Below are 21,895 nucleotides of genomic sequence, written 5' to 3'. Positions count from 1 at the left end.
GACATGGCTGCTCCCCACCTCCAATCTTACCTCATCTCGAATCCATCCACTACATATTAATACTAGGGTGATCTTTCTAGTTAAATGCAAACTTTTCATATCATTCCCAAGTCTGCCCACTTTCAAAGGTCTCCCCCTTTAACCACCTTTTTTGGTGATTCTTAAGTTGATACTTGGATTACATAATATACTGCCTAACAAGTAGGAAGCTTTAATTATAATTTGGGCTACTTTTGAAATGGTTCTCTGTTATAATAAATTCATTGGGTCACTTATTCAAAGTGTTTTGCAGCATAAGGTTCTATTGGTCATTTTTGTATTCACACTTGACACTTTGCTCAAGATTAATTTTTTGTGCATGCAATCATTTATAAAATAAACAGTAGGTTTATCCATTAATTTAGATTACACTTTTAAGTCAAGAAAAGGTCAGCTATCTCGGCATGAGTACAGACCTAAGTTAGGCTCTTCTTATCTTAAAATTACTATAGATTTTAAACAATAATAATATTAAAGAAGAAAAGTAATATTAAACAATGATGACAATATTGAAGAAGAATATTAATTTTCATAGTTTACAAAATGCTTCACATTTTAAATAAGCTCATTGATTACTACAACTACCCGCAGAGTAGATACTACTTCCCCCTTTCAGAGAAGCAAATTAAAAGATCAGAGAAGTTAAGTGATTTGATGGAAAATACCTAGCAAATCAGTGACAGAACTGACTCAGGAACTTGTTCTCTTTCAATATCTACCATGTGGTAAAGCCTTTATGTGCAGGTTCTTAAATACAAAGTATATATAACAAACCATCTAGGTGTAAGACAATGAAATGCTACTTTTCTAGGTAGACAAATTCCTTACTTAAAAATTTTACTTGTGAAATTTAAAGTTTTACTTTTTCATGTAAAACAAATCAGCATTGTCCTTCTACATTATTATTAAATATCGGTCTATTCTAAAAATTTTGAAATAACATGGAGGTGACGTGCTACATTTGGAAAGCATAGTAACATGCTATTTGAAACCACTTCAATTGTTAAAAGGTTAAATTCTGGTTCTGTTTAAAGGTCAGAACTGAAAATATCCTGATGATTACCATTTCTCCACACATTTTGGATGGCACTGCTAAAGTCCTGGCGGCAATAAAACGTGTGCTCTTATCCTCTCCCTCCGGTGGTCACAGTAGAGGACACCAGGGGTCTGGGAGTAGACCCATAACTTCTCTTGGTTTTAATTTAAAAATTAATTAATAAATAATATTTCTATCTATCCCAAAGGATTATCAAAAATTTTTTAGAAGTTAATCATCCGAAAAACACAAGCGCACTAACCAAAATAAAGCTGAGATTTTCCTAAAGGCGATAATCAGAGTACTTGTCATTCTTTTCTTTTTAGGATTTTAAATCTAGAACTAGTCATTTACAAGTATTTACTGACTAATAATTACATTCTTAGAATTCTTTGTGGTATCCACATATGACTTTAATTTACAAATCATATCCCATGTCTCCTCTTCCACAAACTTGCATCTGGTGCATAGCAGATATATAATAAATGCTCATGCTCACTGAATGAATGCTAGGCTTCATGCAGACTTCAGAGAATTATGTGAATATCATAATGACAACTACTCATAAGTTACTAACATTTATTGAACCCTACGTGCCAGACTCTGCTATTCATTCCACATGCAGAGGGTAACTTAACCTAATTAATTAATTGTTAATTTAATTCTGTAGATAAGAAAGCTGAGGCATAATGAGATTAAGTCTCATAGCTAGGTAAGAGGTACTGCCTCTTAGCTGGTAATCAAACTTATGCAGCCTGACTTTAGGTGCCTACAATGTGTCAGGGACCCATTCATTTTTGCTTACAATTATAGAAAGAGGAGAGAATACAATAAATTCGTAAATAAGGGAGCAATATAATTTTACATAGTAAATAAGGCTATGGGAAAAAAAAGGATGATTTGATAAAAGTGACCAGAGCAATGTAGAAAAATAGTTAAGAACATGGATTTTACCACAAAGTTTTAATCCTAGCTTTGTCATTAAGGGCTTTTATTTAGTTATTTATCCTTCTTCTGTTTTTTCTTGTCTACAAATAATAATACTTAATTCATATAATGGTAATGAGGTATAAATGAGTTAATATACATAAAATACCTAAAACAGTGTATGACATATAGTGTTATTTAAATATTTGCTTAAATGTTTATTACTTATCATATTAAAATATTAAAGTATTAAATATTAAGTATCTAAAATTTTATAAAGCAAATTTAATATTTAAAACATTAAATATTAAAAATATTTAAGCATTTGCTTAGTATTAATTATTTATTATTATTATTCTCCTTTTTGCATCTTTGTTATTATACTTATCACCATATGGAGGGCTCTACTTAACTATGGTGTTCTTGGAAGACCTTTATGAGAAAGTTCATTTGAACCAAAACCCAAATGACATTTAGCCACATGAAAATTTGACGACAGAGTCCAGGCAGCAAAGTATTATAAAAGCCCAGGGCCAGAACATAGCATTTTTCCTCACACTCCTCCTCTCCAAGTTCACTTTTGTTTGAGTAGATTGAAAGCTCATTTAGGCCACTGTCCAACTCAGTCTTACCAGACAAACTTGATACAGATTCTCTAGCCTCAAAGCAGCTATTAATAAAATCGTGTATATGAGTGAGTTTATACCACTGTGTGGAAAGGGGTAAATAGCGATGGAATAAAAGCATTCCTAGGTCTCTGGTTATTTTACTACCATAATAGCATGAAATCACCATCTTTAATAGCTAACCACTGAAAGGCCATTAATGTATTCAAAAAGAATACCATACCCGCACTGATAAAAATGGTAAGGCTCCACATTGCCACACATGTAGGTGAACAAAAAACACAATGCAATTTATATGAAGATTCCTCTAACTCATAAAGGCTGTAGTTTTAAAAAGTCAAAAATACAGCTGCATAAAGTGAACTGCTTTACCTGTATGGCCAGTTCCCTCGTTCTTGACTTCTGTGGTTGCCACAGAAGAGGTGGGTGGACTAACAGGAGGGCTGGAAGTAAAGCTTGTACACCCTGTAGATGTGTTGATTTCAAAATATTCTTGGTTGTGATTCATTCGATGAAAATCCAGAGAAGACACAATAGATGTTCGTTGTTTAGGCTAAAATAAATGAGCGTGATGAGAGTATTAATATGATCATGTTCATCTTTAGGCCAATCTCCCCATCAATTTAATCTAAGTGATTATTTTTTCAACATTATCTGGGTTTTTAGACATAAAATACTGTGCTTTACAGAGAGACACTAAATAATCCCTTGATTAATTAATGAAAAAATTGTTTAAAGAAAAAATATTATGGCATAGTTGATAAAATAATTTAATTTTTTTGTTAGATTCTCCCACAACACTGCAAAAATAGTGCACAGAATTTCTCTTAATGATCAATTCAGAAAGTTGCAATTTTAAGTCACCTTTCATTCAACTAACATTTATTAAACATTTGGCATTTGCCAGACCCTGAGGGTATAGAAACTAATAATAAAAGGGCCCCTACAACACTGAAGCTTAATTAAGGCAGTTCCATTGTTTGATTCTCTATATAGTCTGAGGAATTGGTGGCATTCAATACTGTCTCCAAGTACCATATGCTGAAATTTTATCATTAGAATTAAGTAAAGTTATATAGAACATCTTCCAGGAACTAAGAGTCTACTTGATATTTGTAGTGAACTTTGATTTTCTTTTTTAAGGATTTTAATTAATCCCCAAATAGCAAGAGAAGTCAATTTAAACACAAAAGGTAAAACCATGGAGTAACACCAGAAAAAATCTATACCCTTTGTCAGTAATGTTCCCTGTAGCAGTTTTCTGGGTTTTTCCGTAGTTTTAATTCTATTCACTTTTTTTCCTGCCTAGCAGAACTTCTAACATAATTTTTCAGAAAAATTAGTCTTTTTGGCTCTCCAGATTGTGTACATTTCCCAAGAATTAATCTAAGTTTTTTTACTTTTTATTCTCCTTACTCATATTAATGAAAAATCAACAATCTCTTGTAACAATTAACAAGAGATTAACTACCATCTTTGTATAATACAGTGTATAGTACTTTACTTTCCCCAAAGTACAATAAACTTTTGGTTTACTAACACTTTCATCACCCTCAAATACTTGCTAATTTAATCACTGAACTCCACAATTATTTTCCAGCAAAATATTCAAGTTACCCTGTCTCTTCCAGCTCATCATGTTTTTTTTTTAAAAAGAAGATATCACTCAGTCTATAATCTAAAATAGAAAATGATATTGAAAATGTCTGTATATTACAGAGTTTTTTACATAAGAGGTAAAAAAAAATCACAATATGCTTTATATTATTAGCACTGCAATATTTATATGGAAGAAGTTGAGAGGCATAAATATTGTTATATAAAAGACCGTTAGTCATTTATTACTATGACACATAAACTCATAATAAAATTCCAGTTGGTACCCACATAGGACACAGTTGTTTTTGAGGTATGAAAGATTGGGGTTCAAAGCCAGGCTTGATTTATCATGAAATGTCTGTCCTTGGAGCTACTGAATCTCAATTTCACATTCAATGTTCTTTCCACTAGACTATATAACAGCAATTAAAAGGCATGAAATATGACACGGGCTCCAATGGAAAAAGGTATGTCCATCATCCTGGTTTTATTTTATCGTACTATGTTTTGCTTTTGTTTTACTTTGTATATAGGCAATGGACTAAATTTAAATAATGTTTCTTCTTACAAACTTTATAAGGATCAAGCCAATTGACATATGTGACTCCTTTACTTCTAAATATTTCTTAAATATATGTTCCTGAACCCTGACCACCTAGCATTTAAATACATTAAGAGCACAATTCATTATGAAATCATGAAAGCAAATAAGCTGTTTTTTCTGCATTAAGTCATTCAACAAATATTTGCTGAGTGTATACTAAATTGAACATAGGGTGTATATGTCTTTTTTAGTGTTTTCATTTTCTTTGGCTAAATACCCAGGAGTGGTACAGCTGGGTCATATAGCAGTTCTATTTTTAATTTTTGGTGGAACCTCCATACATCTTCTATGCACCAATTTACATTTCCACCAACACTTCACAAAGGTTCCCTTTCTTCATATCCTTGCTGACACTTGTTATTAGTTGTCTTCTTGATAATGGCCATTCTGACAGGAGTGAGGTGATATCTTAATGTGGTTTTGATTTTTTAATACTTTATTTTGCATCCTGTGAACTTGCTGAATTCACTTATTAGTTGTAGAAGGTTTTTTTTTTTTTTGTAGATTTCTTGGGATTTCCTACATAGACAATTAAGTCATCTGCAAGCAAGAACATTTGTATTTCTTCCTTTCCAATCTGTATGGCTTTTACTCCCCCCACCCCCACTTTTTTCTTCATCGCACAGGTTAGAGTAACAGTGGTGAGGAGAGCAGACATCCTTACCTTCTTTCCAATCTTAGGAGGAAAACAGTCAAAATTTCACCTTTAAGTATAATGCCAGCTGTAGAGTTCTGGTGGATGCTCTTTACCAGGTTGAGGAAGTTCTCTTCTATTTCTAATCTTCTGAGAGTTTTTTTTAATCATGAAAAGGATCTTGAATTTCTTGAATGCTTTTTCTGCTTAAATTAATATGGTCATGTGGTTTTTCTTTTTAAATTAATTTTCAAACATTGATCCAATCTCATATCCCTAGAATAAACTGTGCTTGGTCATAATGTATTAATAATTCTTGGTATATATTGTTGAGTTCTATTTAGTAATATTTTGTTAAGAAATTCTGTGTCTGTATTCATGAGGGATATTGCACTATAGTTTTTGCTTTTTCTGTTGTTGGGTTTTTTTTGTTTGTTTTCTTGTTTTTGTTTATTTTTATGTACTGTCTGGCTTTGGTATCAAAGGAATACTAGATGGCTTCATAAAATGAGTTGGGAAATATTTCCCCCTCTTCTGTTTCAGGAGAAGATTGTTTACAACTAGACTCAATCCTTCTTTAAATGTTTGTTATAGTTCTCCAGCAAAACCATGTAAACTTGGAGATTTTTTTTTATTTTAAACTTATGAATTCAATTTCCTCAGCAGTTATAGGACCATTCACATTATCTTCTCAATACTGGATGAATTATTATAGTTTATGTTTTAAGAAAAATTGGTTCATTGAAGCTAAGTTGTCAAATTTATTTAGGTAGAGTGTTTTATAATATTCCTTTATTAACATTTTGATGTCTACAGTCTGTCATGATATTCCATTTCATCCCTGATAAAGGTAAATTTGTATCTTCCTCTCTTTTTTCAATTTCAGTGTAAGAATAACAGGAGGTAATTATATAATAATTTACAGAAGTTATGTTCTCAGTAGTCAAAATAGGAAGTATACATCACTATGTGTATAAGAGAAGATAATCTTTTACAAATAAAGATGTAGTGAACCTATCAAAAGTCATTCTGCTTTCTAGTCCTTAATTTACATCAACACTTTACGAATAATAGCTCTCATTAAATACATGTTGTGACAGGTATCTTACATATATTTTCTCCTGTAAACACCACAACAGTTCTGCCAAAGTGAATATTATTTACCACATTTTACAGATGGGGAAATTGAAACTTCTCAGAGGATACTCAGTAACTTTCAAAGACAGTTTTAGAATCTGGCTCTCTCAACATTTGAATGCAATGCATATGCTTCATATTTGCACCATGCTGTGTTTTCTCTATAATTACCCAAAATGTCTTTCTATACAATAAGAATAACAGTGCTTTTGTTTGTTTGGTAAGAAAATGATAGCTTAAAAGAACGTTTCTCCCAGGATATTTGTAAAAGCAATTGCCATGAGGGTTATTACCAAGAAGTAAATGACAGATGAAAGAAGTTAAGATTTCAACCAGAAATATGTGGTAAAACAAGTTTTTACATGGATGAATTTAAGACAACCTGAAGTTTTAAGAATAAGTATATAGAATTTCCCTCAGAAAAAAACATAATCAATGTCAAAGTAATTTATATCATAGGATGACAGAGATTTTTTTTTAAGAAGCATTTAAATTAATTTTAGCTAACAATTTCAACTCCTTTTTCCACTAAGTACTTTTAAAAACATTTATCAAAATGCACCTTAATAAAAGTTTTTTCTTTTCTCCCTGTCCCACCTCTAGCAAGGGAATATTCAAAAGGCTGATAGGAGGGAGTATATGGATATAAAGCAAATGAAAAAAAAAAAAACATAAACTGTGTAACCAATTTATAAATAATCTAGAATTGGCAGGATTTATATATAAACTTTGCTTACAGTTCCTTTAAAGAAACAAAATCATTAAATTCTGAAACAGCCTCTAACTGTAAAATCTCTTCCCTCATCTCCATATCAATGAGCGTATTGAGCACTCAATTTATTAGTGTCCTAAATGCAAAAGCACCTGTCTGTTTCCTATTAGTTCCTAGGGGTAAAACTTATCAACACCTATTAGCAAGACAATGGGATTTGGAGCAAGATAGAACTGGATTCAAATCTTAGTGTTGGTACTTACAGTTCAGTATTTGCACCTGTAAATGGGGATAATATAAACTTCCTGTAAAATTACTGTCAGAATAATGAGATAATGTAATGAAGCACTAGGTTAATGCCTACTTCAGAGTAAAGGATTGATAAATATTTGTTGTCTTCCATAGATGGAACTTGATTAAAAGAAGATATTGATTAAGTTAAAACATAACACAGATCTCCTGATACCTGGCAGAATAACTAAATCAAATGGAGAAGACAGTGGCAGGACCCCAATGATACACTGACATCTGCAGAGTGAGAGTTGAAAGGAAAGATGGAATCTGTCAGACTGGAAGAAAACATGGCACACAGACTTATTTTACCAGCATTTAAAACAGCTGCCCTGGAAATTGTAATAACTGCCTAAAGCAGAAAGCTGTCAGGGGGAAGGGTCTCTGATGGGAAGTAAGAGGCAGAGACTGTGGTAGAACCTCTCAGAAGAGCCACCCACCCTAATCTGGAGAAATGAGGGCTCAAGGCCATGATGGATCATGGAGCTGGGGAGAAATTAATCCCAAATAACCTATTACTCCGCTGTAGATAAGCAATTTTAGAAAACATGGTATTAGGAGATCCAGGAGTGGTGGTGACTTTATCAAGCAGAAATTGAAGAGGTTGTTAAGAGTTGGAACAGCATGCACTTGATAGTAGCTTTGGAGAAATAAGCTGGTCATTAGGTACATTTTGAACCCACAGAAAACGTTAAGTTGAATATCAATGTTCCCTGGTACAGTGGCTCACTCAACAAGGAGAATATTCAGCAGAAGATAATTTTGCTGCTGGGACTGCTTATGCTTGGCTCTATCATCTTCTCCACTTCCAAATTAAAGAGTATCAAGCAATATTAACAAAAAGACAGACACAATGCCTTCCCTCATGGACCTCATATTCTAGGGAAAAAGACAAACATGGAATGGAGAAGTGAAAAGTGCTATGAAGAAGCAGAGGGTTCTAGGGAGACCTAGAATGAGGGATCTAATCTAACTTGGGGTGAAAGGAACAAATTCTTTAAGGAAGTGACATTTTAGCTAGTACCTGAAGGAGGTATAGAAATTAGCTAAGTGAGTGGGGTTGAAATGAAGTGTCCAAGTCAGAGGGAACATTGTGTGCGATGATTCTGAGGCAGGAAAAAAACAGAGACAACACATGTAAGGAACGATAAGGTGGTTGGTGCATTTGGAAGACAGAGTGGGTAGCAGAGTAAGTGTGGGCACCTCTTTCCAAAGTTTGTGAAGTGGAAGAAAATCAGTATAACTCTAGGGCTAAGGGAAACATTTTTATGATGGCATTGACTTGAGCAGACTGAAATGCTGGTGGAAAAGAGGAGATAAAAAGATGTTGAGGCGTAAACTAAAAGGAATAGAGCACATTGAGTTTCCTGAGGAGACAAGGGGTGGAAATTAGAAAGCATGTGGGAAGTTTGGTTTTAGGGAAGGTAAATGGGATACCTTCATCTTAATAGGATATAGGAAGAAATGATGGACTCAGGAAGGTTTTACACATTTTTGGCAAAATGTTGAGGCAATACTTCATTGATCACTTCCAATTTCTCTGGGAAGTGAGAGTGAAGTCATCTGTAATGGGCTAGGGGGAAAATTGGGTGTCTGAGACAGTAGAATTCAAAAGTCACTGGAAAAGATGGCACTCAAGCCGACTGGAGAAATTTAGGTCTGCTGAGTAGTGTTAAAGGCCCAACTGAGACTGAGAACCATGAATTTATGATGTTAAATTAAGATTATTAATTGATTTATTTAATTTCTCAGTACAGGTATATAACTGAAAATGGCCTGTTAGTGTCTATTTACCTTTGCATTTTATTCACTTACTGTGTATATATACATATATGTATATATAAATGAACCATTGCTTTTTATTTATTTCAGTGTAATATAAGCAGGGAAATAAGATTTGTGATTACTATATGTTTATTATGGATTATATACTTTATCAATATAAAATATCCTGCTTGTTCCTAATGCTTTTTATCTAGAATTCTAGATAAAAAGAATTTTTCCACATTAAGTTTGTAGCATTTTTTTTTCACTTTAAAATGTGTCAATTGCATCATACAGTTAGTTTACATTTTGATGTAAAAATCTTTCCTCACAATGGAACTGTTTAACTCATTTCCATTTACAGTTATAAGTATCCTATTTAATCTTATTTCTGTCATCTTATTTTACAATGTTCATTTTTGGTTTTGCTTTTTTCTACTTATTTTTATTTTATTCCTTCTCCTTCTCTTTCCCTTCTTTCCTTCCCTTTCTCATTTTCTTCTTTCTTTCTTAAATGATTTGAATATCCTAATTGTTGTGCTAGTAGTAGTAGTCGTTTTAAATTCCCCCATGTCATTAAAAATTTTCCTATCTAAAGGATTATTTGAAAAGTATATTAGAATCTATACCTCTATAATATGCTATGGATATTGTCACCACTTATGATCCTTCACTGGTTTCATCTACATGGTCTTCATTTTCCAGCAGGATTCTCCCATGCAAGTGGAAGGGCATGGTCAAGGCTGAGAACCAAAATTGTGTGATAAATGGGAAGCCCATCTTCATTTTCCAGAAGGAAGATCCCAACAACAGCGAAAAGGATAATGCTTGTGCTAAATATATGGTGGTTTTCACTCGTATCATCATACCCTAGAAAAGACCGAGGCTTATCTAAAGAGTAGAGCCAAGAGGGTCATCATCTCTGCCACTTTATCGATGTTGCTGTATGTGATTATAATAAACCATGAGAACTGTCATAATTCCCTCAAGATTGTTAGCAAGGCTTTCTGTATCAACAACTGCTCTGCTTGCCTCCCTTGCCAAGGTCATTCATGATCAGTTTAGCATTGTGGAGCGACCAGTGACCACAGTCTATGCCATCACTACCCACAGAAGACCACAGCTGGCAAGCTGGTATGATTGACCCACTGCTCAAAATAATATCACTGCATCCACTGGTTGCTGACATTGCCTAGGCCACGGAGAAGCTGATTCTTAAGCTAAAAGTCCAGTGGCATGGCCTAACAAGTCTCCACACGCAATGTGTTTATCATGGATCTGATCAGGAGAAAGCTGCCAAATATGATTACATCAAGAAGGTGGGGAAGCAGATGTCAGCCGGACCCCTTAAAAGGGAGGGCATCCCAGGCTACACTAAGGACTGAGTTGTCTCCTGTTACTTTAAACATGATATCTTCTCTTTCGCCTCAGATTCTGTAGCCGACATTGTCCTCAAAGACCACTTTTTAAGCTATTTCCTGGAATGACAATAAACTTGACTTCAGAAACCATGTGGCTTCTGGACCACCAACTTCAGCAAAAACACTCAACGAAAACAGACCCTCATCTGCAGTGAAGTCCCTTCTCATTTGTATTTCTCAACTCATTGAAAATTTCCCATCCTTGATACAGTTTCCATCCAAGGTTCCTCAGACAAGGAAAGGAATTTAGAGACTATCATCAGTACCATGCCCTATAGACTCTATCTAGCAAGAAAAGCAAATGAAAGAATATTTCTTTCCTAACATAAGAGGAGAAAATTTTGGTGAATTAATCAATCATGGGCAGATAAGCAGGTTAAAAATGATATCATATGAGAATATTTCATATCATGAGGAAATCTGAGAATATATTCTTTAGGTGGAAAAACAAGTTACAGAACAATATGCACACTATGATGTAATTTTTTAAATTAATACATGTATGTGGAAAGTCTAATTACTAATAGTACTTATAACTGAGGGTTGATTTTTTTCTTTATAAATTTCTTAGTACAAGTACTCTTTCCCATAATATCACACTGCATATTTTAGTCACAAGCTCTTCATCAGAGAATACTAGTTTTCTCTAGCTAAGATTAGATTTTCACAAAAATTTTTTTTCTATAACCTGATGACTATTGCTTGATTTTGGTGGAGCTCTCAAGTCAAAGGAATTTTAAAATGTGGACAGCAGAGTGAGTAAGGAAATTAGAGTCATGAGATAACCTGGCACTCAATACATATATATTCCAAAATAAATTAAAGCTGAAGGCAAGACAAAATAGATTAAATGGGTTTAAAAAGTCACAATTTTTGAAGAAACCAAACCTTCAAATTTGGTATCAAGTAAAAAGAGGGACAACAATAAACTGCTTTCATTTTTTAGTGTGGAAGTGGAGTAAGTTGCTCATTCTCAACAATTCATAAAGTATCATGAGAAATGTTCCAGTACACAGGAGAGGTTAATTCAGGAAAAAGAATCATAGTGACTGGAGAGAGTACAGGCACATGAGTTAAATTTTAAACTGTTTAAAGAAAACTTTAAGAGGTTATTGCCACATGTAGAGCCTTTGCATTTATTCACTTCTTTAAACTTTTTCTTGAAGATTATTCTTAAGCTCACAAAATTTATTTCTGAGAACTTCTCTAGTCATTCTTTCAAAAAATTGTAGAGTACCTTTCACATGTAGGAGTAGGGAGAGATGATGGTGGGCAATGTCAGAAAGGGCATCCTTGAGAAAGTGATGTCTAAGTGGAGTCCTGAAGGATGAGTAGAAGGTAAAAAGGTAAAAAGCCAGACCAAGGAGTAAGAAATGGAGAATGGACAAGTTTGGAGGAGAAACGTTGGCATATGTTTGGAAAGAACATGGTGCTTTGGAGGAAATAAAATGAGCCTAGAGTGGAGATGGGGGTGTGGGTATATACAGAAGAGAAGAGAGGCTCAAGATGTCACTCTAGAAACAGACAGGAACCTGGTCATAAAGGCCTAGTAAGTGTGATGGCTTTATGTTTAATCAAGCAATAGTGATCAAACCTGCTTTAAAGGGTTTTAAAGCTAAGGAATGAATGAACAGGCTCTTAGGAAAAATGGTATACATAGCACATGGAGAAACAATCTGCATTTTACATTTTCTATTTAATTTGAATATTTTTTTTTCTCTTGTGTTGATAGCAGAAGCAGATTGGTACAACATACACACATAAACACACAGAATAAAGACAAAATTAAATCACTCATTTTACATACGCACACATATGCACACACATATATTACAAATTTGCAAGTAATCAATACATGCATACACTATTTTATAACAAATTCACATATTTAAAATTGCCATATAGTTAGTCTCTCATATGATTAAATTAGTCTTCCAATAATGTCTTTTTAATATTCTAGCTTCCATTCAAAAAGAAAAATTTTCATTCCAATTTTTGCTATTAAAATAGTGCTGCAATGGATATATTTTATATATTTCCCTCTTTCTGAGCATTTCATTGGTATGAATGAGAAACTACTAGACTAAAAATAGTATAAATATCTTTTTTGGCTCTTGATTCACATTGCCAAGAAGACTTACAGAAACATTTCCACCATTAATCTACAAGAATGCCCATAACACATGCCTTTATCATATACTTATCAAAAGGATTTTTGATTAAAAACTTTTTAGTTTTAACCATTTTTAAGCTAAAATGCTGTAATTTCATTTTGAATTTCTTTGATATGCAGGGCTGTTAAGCATTTCTCTTTTTGTTTATTAGATATTCATCTTTTTCTTTCTTGAATCATCTAGTCATATTCTTTGCTTTTTCCATAGACATATTAGTCTTCCTTATAGTCTTATAAGAGCGCTTTGCCTATTAGAGTATTAAAAGTTTGTTTATTTATTATAATAATCTCCAGCTCATTTGTTACTTGCTTTCTATTTTAATTGCAATTTTTTGATGCAGTGTGGCTTTTAATTTTTATGCAGTCAAGGCTAGTTACCTTTTCCTTTGGGATTACTTTTACAGCTTTCATGTTAAGTAAATGCTAGTGTCTCAGATTAAGTTTGAAATATTGACAGCTGGTGTCTCTATCATTTCAAACATTTTGTTAGTTAATAGAGAAATGACTGCTGAGCTAATCATTTGTAACTGTTATGACAGAAAGGAAAAAAGGGAAGTATAAAGATGAGAAAATAAGAAAATATCTCTTTTAGAGTTGCCATTAATCACTGTCACTACTTTTTTAGAGTGTATTGCCTTATGTTTGTTTACATAATTGAACCTATTTAAAATAGCTTTTTCTCTCATATGTTTTCATAAACTTAATGATCCTCTTAATTTATTATTTCATGTATAACAGCAATTATTATGTAGATATCCATTTGTGTTGATATCTTTGTTGCATTTTTTTATGGAATCCAATGGAAGTTACAAGACTGTTTTAAAGCGTCTTTCTGATATTCAAGAAACATTTAAGAGAAAAATAGTCTTAATTAAAATAGCAATATGGCTTGGTACATGTTTCATACAACTTTCCTAAGAAGTCATGTTAAATTATATCCACTCAGTAAATAATTATTGTCAAGTTCTTTGCTAAACACCACGAATCAAAGAAGAAGAATTTCACAGACTAGTGGGGGATCATTTGCAATTTCTGCTTTTATAAATAGTAATGCAATTAATATGTTTTCCATAAAATTTTGCCATCTTTTCTGATGCATAAATAGACTCCTACAATACCCATATAAAATAATATGGAAGTACACACATAAAGCTTAAGGAGCATGGTAGAAGGTCTAGAAACCCTTACATCTAACTATCTACTTGGTATCTAGAAGGTATTTCAAATTTTATGTAGCCAAAATAAGCCTTTGACTCTTGCTCTCGAACCCAAGCAACACCAAAACAAAACAAACACACCAAAGTCCCTGGATTTCACCTAGACCTCACAGTTGCAGTAAATAGCGCCAAGATTTTACAGTGGTTCAAGTCATAAACCTAGGAATGCTTGATTCACATTCTATATCCCCTGAATTCAATAAAAAACAAATATTTGGATTCTACTTTGAAAATGTGTCTCAAGACCATCCACTATTGTATACCTCCACTGCATCACTCTGACCCAAGAACTGTACTCTCTTTCCTGGACGACTACACTTCTGAATTATTTCCCCCACTTCTGCTTACTCTCCATAAGGTGATCCTCTGAAAATGTAAATGAAATCTTGTCACATCTTTGCTTAAGGCCTTCCAAGGGCCTCTAATTGCACTTGGAATAAAGTCTAAAATTATTACAGAGATCTACTTAGTTCCCCAACTTCGGCAGACTCATCTCAGAGCACTTTTCTCTAATACATATGCCTTTTGTCTGTTCCTCTATTACAAGTTCATCTCATCATCAGGGCCTTTGTATTGATATGTCCTTTCCCTGCAACAGTCTCCCTCTGACTCTGCATGGCTAGCTGTTTCTATTCATTCATGTTCCAACTCAAATGTCACCTTCAGAGAGGCCTTCTCTGATCTAAAGTACTGGCTACTCCTCCAACTTCTGTTTTATGCTGTTTACTTAATTTCATCACAAACTGAAATTATATTCTTTATTTATTGTTTACTTGATCATTGTATATCAACCTCCTCTGGAATATAAGCTCCTGAGGGCAGGCACTTTCTTTTTGTCTTACTCACTATTATATTTCTTGTATTTAGCATGAAGCCTGGTATATAGAATGCATTCAGCAAATGTGAGTGAAATGGATGAATGGAAACAGACATCTCACAGGAGATAGAGTAAGAAAAGGTTATACTTGGTAATGCTTGGATCCCATTCTGAAGAAAGAATAGATGTTAACTAGGAATAGAAAGAGGGAAATGCATTCTAGACTGTATCAAAGTGTGAGAGAACACGTTTTCTTTGGAGATTTGCAGAAGTTTAGTATGACTGCATGTTGAGGATGGTGGCCATAAAGAGGAGTCTAAATGGATTAATGTCTTACTGAGGAGTCTGGATATTATAATGAAGGTAATAAGGAGCTTTAGAGTGTTTTATGAAGGTGACTAACATAATTGGGTTGACAGTGTAAAAAGATCACTTTGCACCCAGGGGAGAACCTGGCATTGAGGCACAAAGTCCACACAAGGTGAGGAGAATATCCCCACAGAGGAGAGGCCTGGCATGGTTGTCACACATCTCACAGTGTTTGGAGGGCATGCATCCACATGTGGAGGCAGCTGGGGTGGAAAGTCAAAGTCAGGGTAAGGAGGGGATTCACCAATGGTCATCTGATAAGGAGAGTCAAGGAACACAGAAGGTAAGGAGGAGGGCAGACTGCTTGATGTGTGTCATACTCTGAGCAGGGTGAAGATGGCAACTATGTGAGGTGGGCTGGCATGGGGAGGCAGAGCCCGAATGGGGTGAGGCCAGTGTCCACATAGTGGGATGACCCTAGTGGGTGTTAGGGCCAGATCAAATAACTAAATACATTAAAGATAAAGGAAGCCAGATTTCTGACTACCAGAAAATAAATTACAATTATGGAAATGAATTATGTGGTGCTTACGTTGAAATCACATTATCACTATGAACACATGTTCTTCAATATTTATAAAGATGGATATAGAAATATAGATGTGTATATATAAATATGCTTGTATATACACACCCATACCCACATACACACATACATATACATATTGCACATACATGTGAATAGTCCCTAGCCTTGCCCACTGAGAGGACCTTGGCGTAGTGACATCTTAATAGTAATAAACATTACCTAGTGCCTAAGTCTTGGCATCTAACTACCATTTTACACTAAAAGGAAGTAGAACTTCTTGGAGAAATGGCTGATTACATATCTGGGACTGGAAAAGTATATATGAGATAAGCTTAAAATATCTTGTTGTTCCCAAAAGCAAGGAAGTGCTCCAAGAATTATGAGGATATGTGAAAAGGACACAGAAGGGCTCCCTTTGGCAAAATCAGGAATCATTTAAGTATCAAAACAGATAATGACAGTGATGTAAAATTCACTGAAATAGGAAAACATGGGTCTAAACAAATATATATAAATTTTAAAACTGAAGGTTTTAAAAGAAACAGGATATTAATATAGTTTCAAAGAACTTCCCCACAAATGCTTATAAGTTAACAGGAAAAAAAAAAAGAGTAACTTTACAGTGGAGAACCCTGAGAGATACAGCCTTCATCAAGTGATCAACATAAACATTACCAGAAATTAGACATTAAAATCATGTACCACCTGACAGGATGCAATAAAAACCACCACCAACAACAACAACAAATAATGAAGAATCACCTTTGGATCTTTCTAACAAAGATAAATAGCCTGAATCTAATTCAAGGAAATATCACACAGACTCAAATTGAAGGACATGTGATTAAATAACTAACTTATTACCTTCAAATATGTCATGGTTTTAAAAGTCCAGACATGATGACTGAGGAATCATTCCAGATCAAAGAAGATTAAAGATAAATGACAACTAGACACAGTATATGATTCTGTACTGTATATTTTTACCACAAAGATATTAGAATAATTGGTGAAGTTTGAATGGAGTTTTAGGATTAAGTGGTAGTAATATATCAAAGCTAATTATCTCATCTTGATGGTTGTTTTCTGGTTATGGATTTATTTTGCAAGAAGTAACATACTAAAGCTGTTGTTAGGGCTGATGGGTCATCATGTCAGCATCTTATAAATAGTTCCAGAAAAGATATTCATACTGTATTTCTAACTTTTTTTCAAATTTTGTATTGTTCTAAAATATAAAATAATGATAATAATAACATGAAGATCACTCTGGTAGAAATGTGTAAGATAAATTAGAAGCAGATGAGAAAGACAGCAAAGGAGCCATTATGGGAGCTATTCCAAAAATCAAGTCAAGAGAAAATGAATTAAGACAGTTGCAGTGGAAGCAAAGAAAAGAGAAAAGCTTTGGGAGGTATTTAGGAAAAAGAACTGACATGGTTTGGTTGCTAGTTAGATTTAGGGAGAGAAGGAAAGGGAGACATCTAGGGGAGCCCAAATTTCTGGTTTGGGAAACTGAGTAGCAGATGGTATTGCCATTAATTGATACAAGGGAGGAAGAGCAGAGTTTTGGAGTGAGGTGATGTCTGATAAAACTTATTATCCAAACACTCTAGGCTACTGGACCAAATGAAGTACATCTCATTATCTTTTTGTTAAATTGAACTTGTACTCTCTGAACTCACATTTCCACAAGATGAGGAATTTCATTAGAGTAACATCCTTGGCCTATTGTCTTCCTCTTCACTCATTTCTCCCCTAAGGAGTCAGAGTTACTCAGCTGTAAAATGACTTTGGGGAAAGAACTAAGCATGCACATCTCTGTTCCTTTTGGGTTTTAACTCTTCAGAACCAACATGTCAGTATAATGTGTACATTCCCTGGTCTTCTGTGACAAAATCACCTTGTAGATTGTCAGCTATGCCAGTGATGGGTTGGGATGTGTGTCTTTATTAGGGGCAATTACATTTGGCCATATTTCTAGAATCGTATTATCTGATCAGTCTATCAATCATTTGACAATATGACATTTGATTTTCATTTGTTTAATTCCTGCATCCCATCTCAATTGGCTCTGAGTCTGGGAGAAAAAGAAAGCAATGTAGTTAATTTGTCTCCTAAGCCCAAACAATTATGTAAACTTTTTGATTTCTCATAGTGCCTAATATAATGTTTGAAGCAAATTTATTGAGTTGAATTCAATCAGTATAAAATAAAATGATGCTAAAATAACACCATAATATAGTAAAAAAATATATATATATACATCCTTCTAATTTTTATTTTTAAGTTTTAGGCATTTAACATTACTGATTTAAAACTTGTTTTTCAACATCGCATAATATACGGTCTACTTATTTTACTTTTCCTCATACATTAAATAGGAATTATAATGGCCCTATTATCTCACATGGTTGCTCAGAGGATTAGGTAGACAGTGTATATAGATACCACTCCATTAACATACTAAATGAATCACACATATTTATTGCTGAATCAGCACTCTCCCTTTTCTCAACAGTGTGCATTCATACAGAATGAGAGGAAAAAAAAAAAATCCAACCAGAATGGCATTGCTAGGGTCAGCTACAAAGAAGCATATCAAATGACCTGGATCATGTTTTCCAAATTGTGTTTTGTGGATCACTAGTTGTGAAAAATATTAACGGGTTCCAGGGGTGGTAGAGAGAGAAGGCTATGAAATATTCTTCAGTAAATATTTCCCCCAATATATCTGACCATAAAAACCTTTTTTTACCCCAAGAACAACACTCAAAATGAGTATTCCATACAGATTAGGACATCCTGATTGAGGGGAAGAGGGAAGAAGATCTGATTGGGACTTCTTGATTCATTAGGATATCCTACGGTGGATTTGGCACAGAATAAAGTAAAAATCTATAAATGCCTTCTCATCCTATCCTACTCCCTGGACTATACATCTACCACTTCATATAGCTAATTCCTATTCAAATATAGAGCTCAATTTACCCTTTACCCAATCACACTCAGTTAATTAATTAATGCTGTTTTAGGTGCTGTGATTGAATATTTAGTAATAATAATCGTAATAATGTGATACAGTGTTGAACAGACGAATAACGTGATGTGATTTATATAAATCTACCTGCCTATTTGCAAATGGACAATAAGGGCACTTATTGTTGCATTTCAGTCACTTTATTGAAAGGTATACCCCTTAGTGCCGAAATATAAGGGTAAGAGACCTTTTTAAAAATCCAGGTAAGAGATGTTAATGGCTTATTTCAGAGTGACAGAGGAGAGATGGTATCAGGGTCCTGATTCAAGATATATTTTGAAAAGAAAGGTGGACTAACAACAGTTAAATTTTTTTTTAACCTCAGGACCCTTTTACATCCTTAAAAATTACTGAGAACACTGAAGAGTTTTTGTTCATGAGGGTCACATCTGTAAATATTTAATATATTAAAAATTAAAACAGAGATACTTTTAAGACATAAGAATACACAAGCACACATTTCATTAGCCACCAGATCTATGATGTCATTGCAAAAATGCAATGATAAAAAAGACTCCAGTGAGCATTCATGTAAAAATAAGAATGTGAAAGGCAAAATGTCTTTGTACTATTATGAAAACAGTTTTGACCTTCACAGATCTTCTGAAAGGGTCCTGGAGACTGCCAAGGGGTCCCAAATCACACTTTGAGAATTGTTGGCCTCCCGGGTTTCTGGTGAACTGGATATGAGGGTGTGAGAGAAAGAATCAAGGATGGGGTCAAGTCTGTTAGCCTGAGCTGCCATTAACTGAAATACAAAGTTTAGTGCTACAAATGTTCAGTCTAAGATGCTTCTTGGATATTCAACTGAGATTTTGATTAGCCAGCTGGTATGACGAGCCTAGAGTTCAGGAAGGTGGTCGGGGCTGGAAATATGAATTTCAGAGTAATCAGCAAATACATAGCATTTAACGCTCTGAAATTGGAATGAGTACATAGGGAGTGAGCGTTGACAGAGAAGAGAAGGGATCTGAGGATGATCCCTGGGGAATCCCATCAATAAGTTCTATCAGTGAAATTCCAAACATAAACTGTTTAAAGCAAGTCTCTGTCAATTGATTAGATTCTTTAAGGTCATTTTGATATTCAAATCTCCCCTTATGAGGCCCAGTATATGGCAGGAACTCAACTATGTTTATTAGATGAACAAATAAATAGAGTTACAATATGTTCTGTGGTACTTTCAGAGCTAAATTCCACAATTTTAGAACAGCGAAGATTAGGAAGTTGAAGTGATTAGCTTCAGCTTCATACATTAGGTATGCTATCCATCTTGTGGTCAAACAGGTGAACTAGAGGCAGAGATAATTGGGGGCCTTTAACTTTACCCAGCGCAAGTCAATAACAAATGACCTAATAAGAAGGATAAGATTAGATTTCAAATTTGAATCTACCACTTAAGACATTTAAAGTATTAATGCCAACTCTACCTTCTGGACATACTACCTTTTAAGGAAATTTTTCCCAGAAACTTTTCATCTATGCATTCTTATTCAGACTGCCTAGAGATGCTCTAGAGAGAAAGATATCACAAAGAATGTCTCCACTGAGATTTTTATCAGATGTATGTGGAAGAAAGAAAATACGAATAACACAAAAGAAAAACACCATTTCAATAAAGTATGCTGCTGTCAATGGTAGCATGGGCACAAAATTCAGAGAATTATATTTCATGCTAAGAAACAGAGATGAAACAATTCTTTCACATGTTGAAAGTGTCAGTAACAAATAATTTCCCATTTTCCTGGTGGACAAATTCAGCTGGAATTTCATCAGAACAAGAGAAATGAGGATAACTAATATTCTACTGGCATGTAACTGGCATGACCTCTACACAGAATGATGGTGTTTTTAGTCATTAATGGAAGATGCAGTTCACCGTGGATGCTTTCTGGGTGCCGGCTTTTCCTTCCCCTGCATTGGGTCAGCCTGACTCCCAACACTGTGCCATTTATCTTCATTGGCTTCTCTCACATCCCAAATGCCAGGAGTTTATATTTCTTGAGGCTCTCTGATGAAGATCTCTCTAAGGAATGAACTGCTGAAGGTGGGATCACCTCAGATTTAGCAAGTATCATCCTAAGTAGATTCAAATGATTTAGGGAATGGCTCCCAAATAGATTACCAAAAAGCCAAAGATGCTATCATCAGAGTCAACTGTGGATGAGACAGTTAGAGTGAGACAACTGTCTCTCAAAGGTCATATTTCAAAAGTGGGCAAGCATGATTTAACACTAACACCTAGTTGGGTCATTATAGAGCTTTACAATTTACACAGTACCATGACACATTTTCTCTGATTTGATCTTTACTATGTCCCTAAGAAGCAAGCAAGGCAAATATCATCCTAACTTTGCTGTCATAAAAAAGAATGTATATAACAAAACAGAAACAGACTCACAAGTATACCGACCAAGCTCTATCGCAACCCAACTTGTTATTAGAGTGATAATTAAATCACGTTTGGCCACATTTGAAATATGACATTTGAGAGACCATCCTCTCACTCTCGCTGTCTCATCCACAATTGGTTCTGATGGCAGAACTTTGGCTTTGAGGTAATGTATAAGGGTGCCTTCTTAAGTTCGCTAAATCATTTGAATCTACCAAGGATGATGCTGGCTAAGTATGAGGTGATCTCACCTCCTTACCAGTAGGGAGAGGGAAAGGGAGGGGCAAGATAGGGATAGACAATTAAGAAGTACTAACTATCATGTACAAAATAAGTAGCCAACAAGGATATACTGTACAGTACAAGGAACTATAGCCATCGTTTTGTAAGAATGTAAATGGGGTGCACTCTATAAAACTGTTGACTCATTATGTTGTATACCTGACAATAATATAATACTACAAGTCAATAATACTTCAAAAAAAGCTTCCCAGGAAATTTCAGTTTGTTGAGGACTACTGGTCAGTTGTTGAGGTCATTGACTTCTTCCTCGATCTTTTCCTTTCCA

At 34.4% G+C, this 21,895-nt stretch overlaps 1 protein-coding gene across 5 annotated transcripts in view; it reads right to left on the bottom strand.

Moving 5' to 3' along the window:
• ANKS1B (ankyrin repeat and sterile alpha motif domain containing 1B) overlaps positions 1 to 21,895 on the bottom strand; it is an 860,521-nt gene that overhangs the window by 519,300 nt on the left and 319,326 nt on the right. For all 5 annotated transcript variants that reach the window (XM_032493560.1, XM_032493561.1, XM_032493562.1 and 2 more), the window contains exon 12: positions 3,001 to 3,181. In XM_032493560.1, the coding sequence (XP_032349451.1) occupies positions 3,001 to 3,181 (181 nt within the window). The remainder of the gene's footprint in view (positions 1 to 3,000; positions 3,182 to 21,895) is intronic.

The sequence above is a fragment of the Camelus ferus genome, chromosome 12 (genome assembly GCF_009834535.1).
Source record: "Camelus ferus isolate YT-003-E chromosome 12, BCGSAC_Cfer_1.0, whole genome shotgun sequence".
Lineage (NCBI taxonomy): Eukaryota > Metazoa > Chordata > Mammalia > Artiodactyla > Camelidae > Camelus > Camelus ferus.
This window is presented reverse-complemented; position numbering and strand designations above follow the sequence as displayed.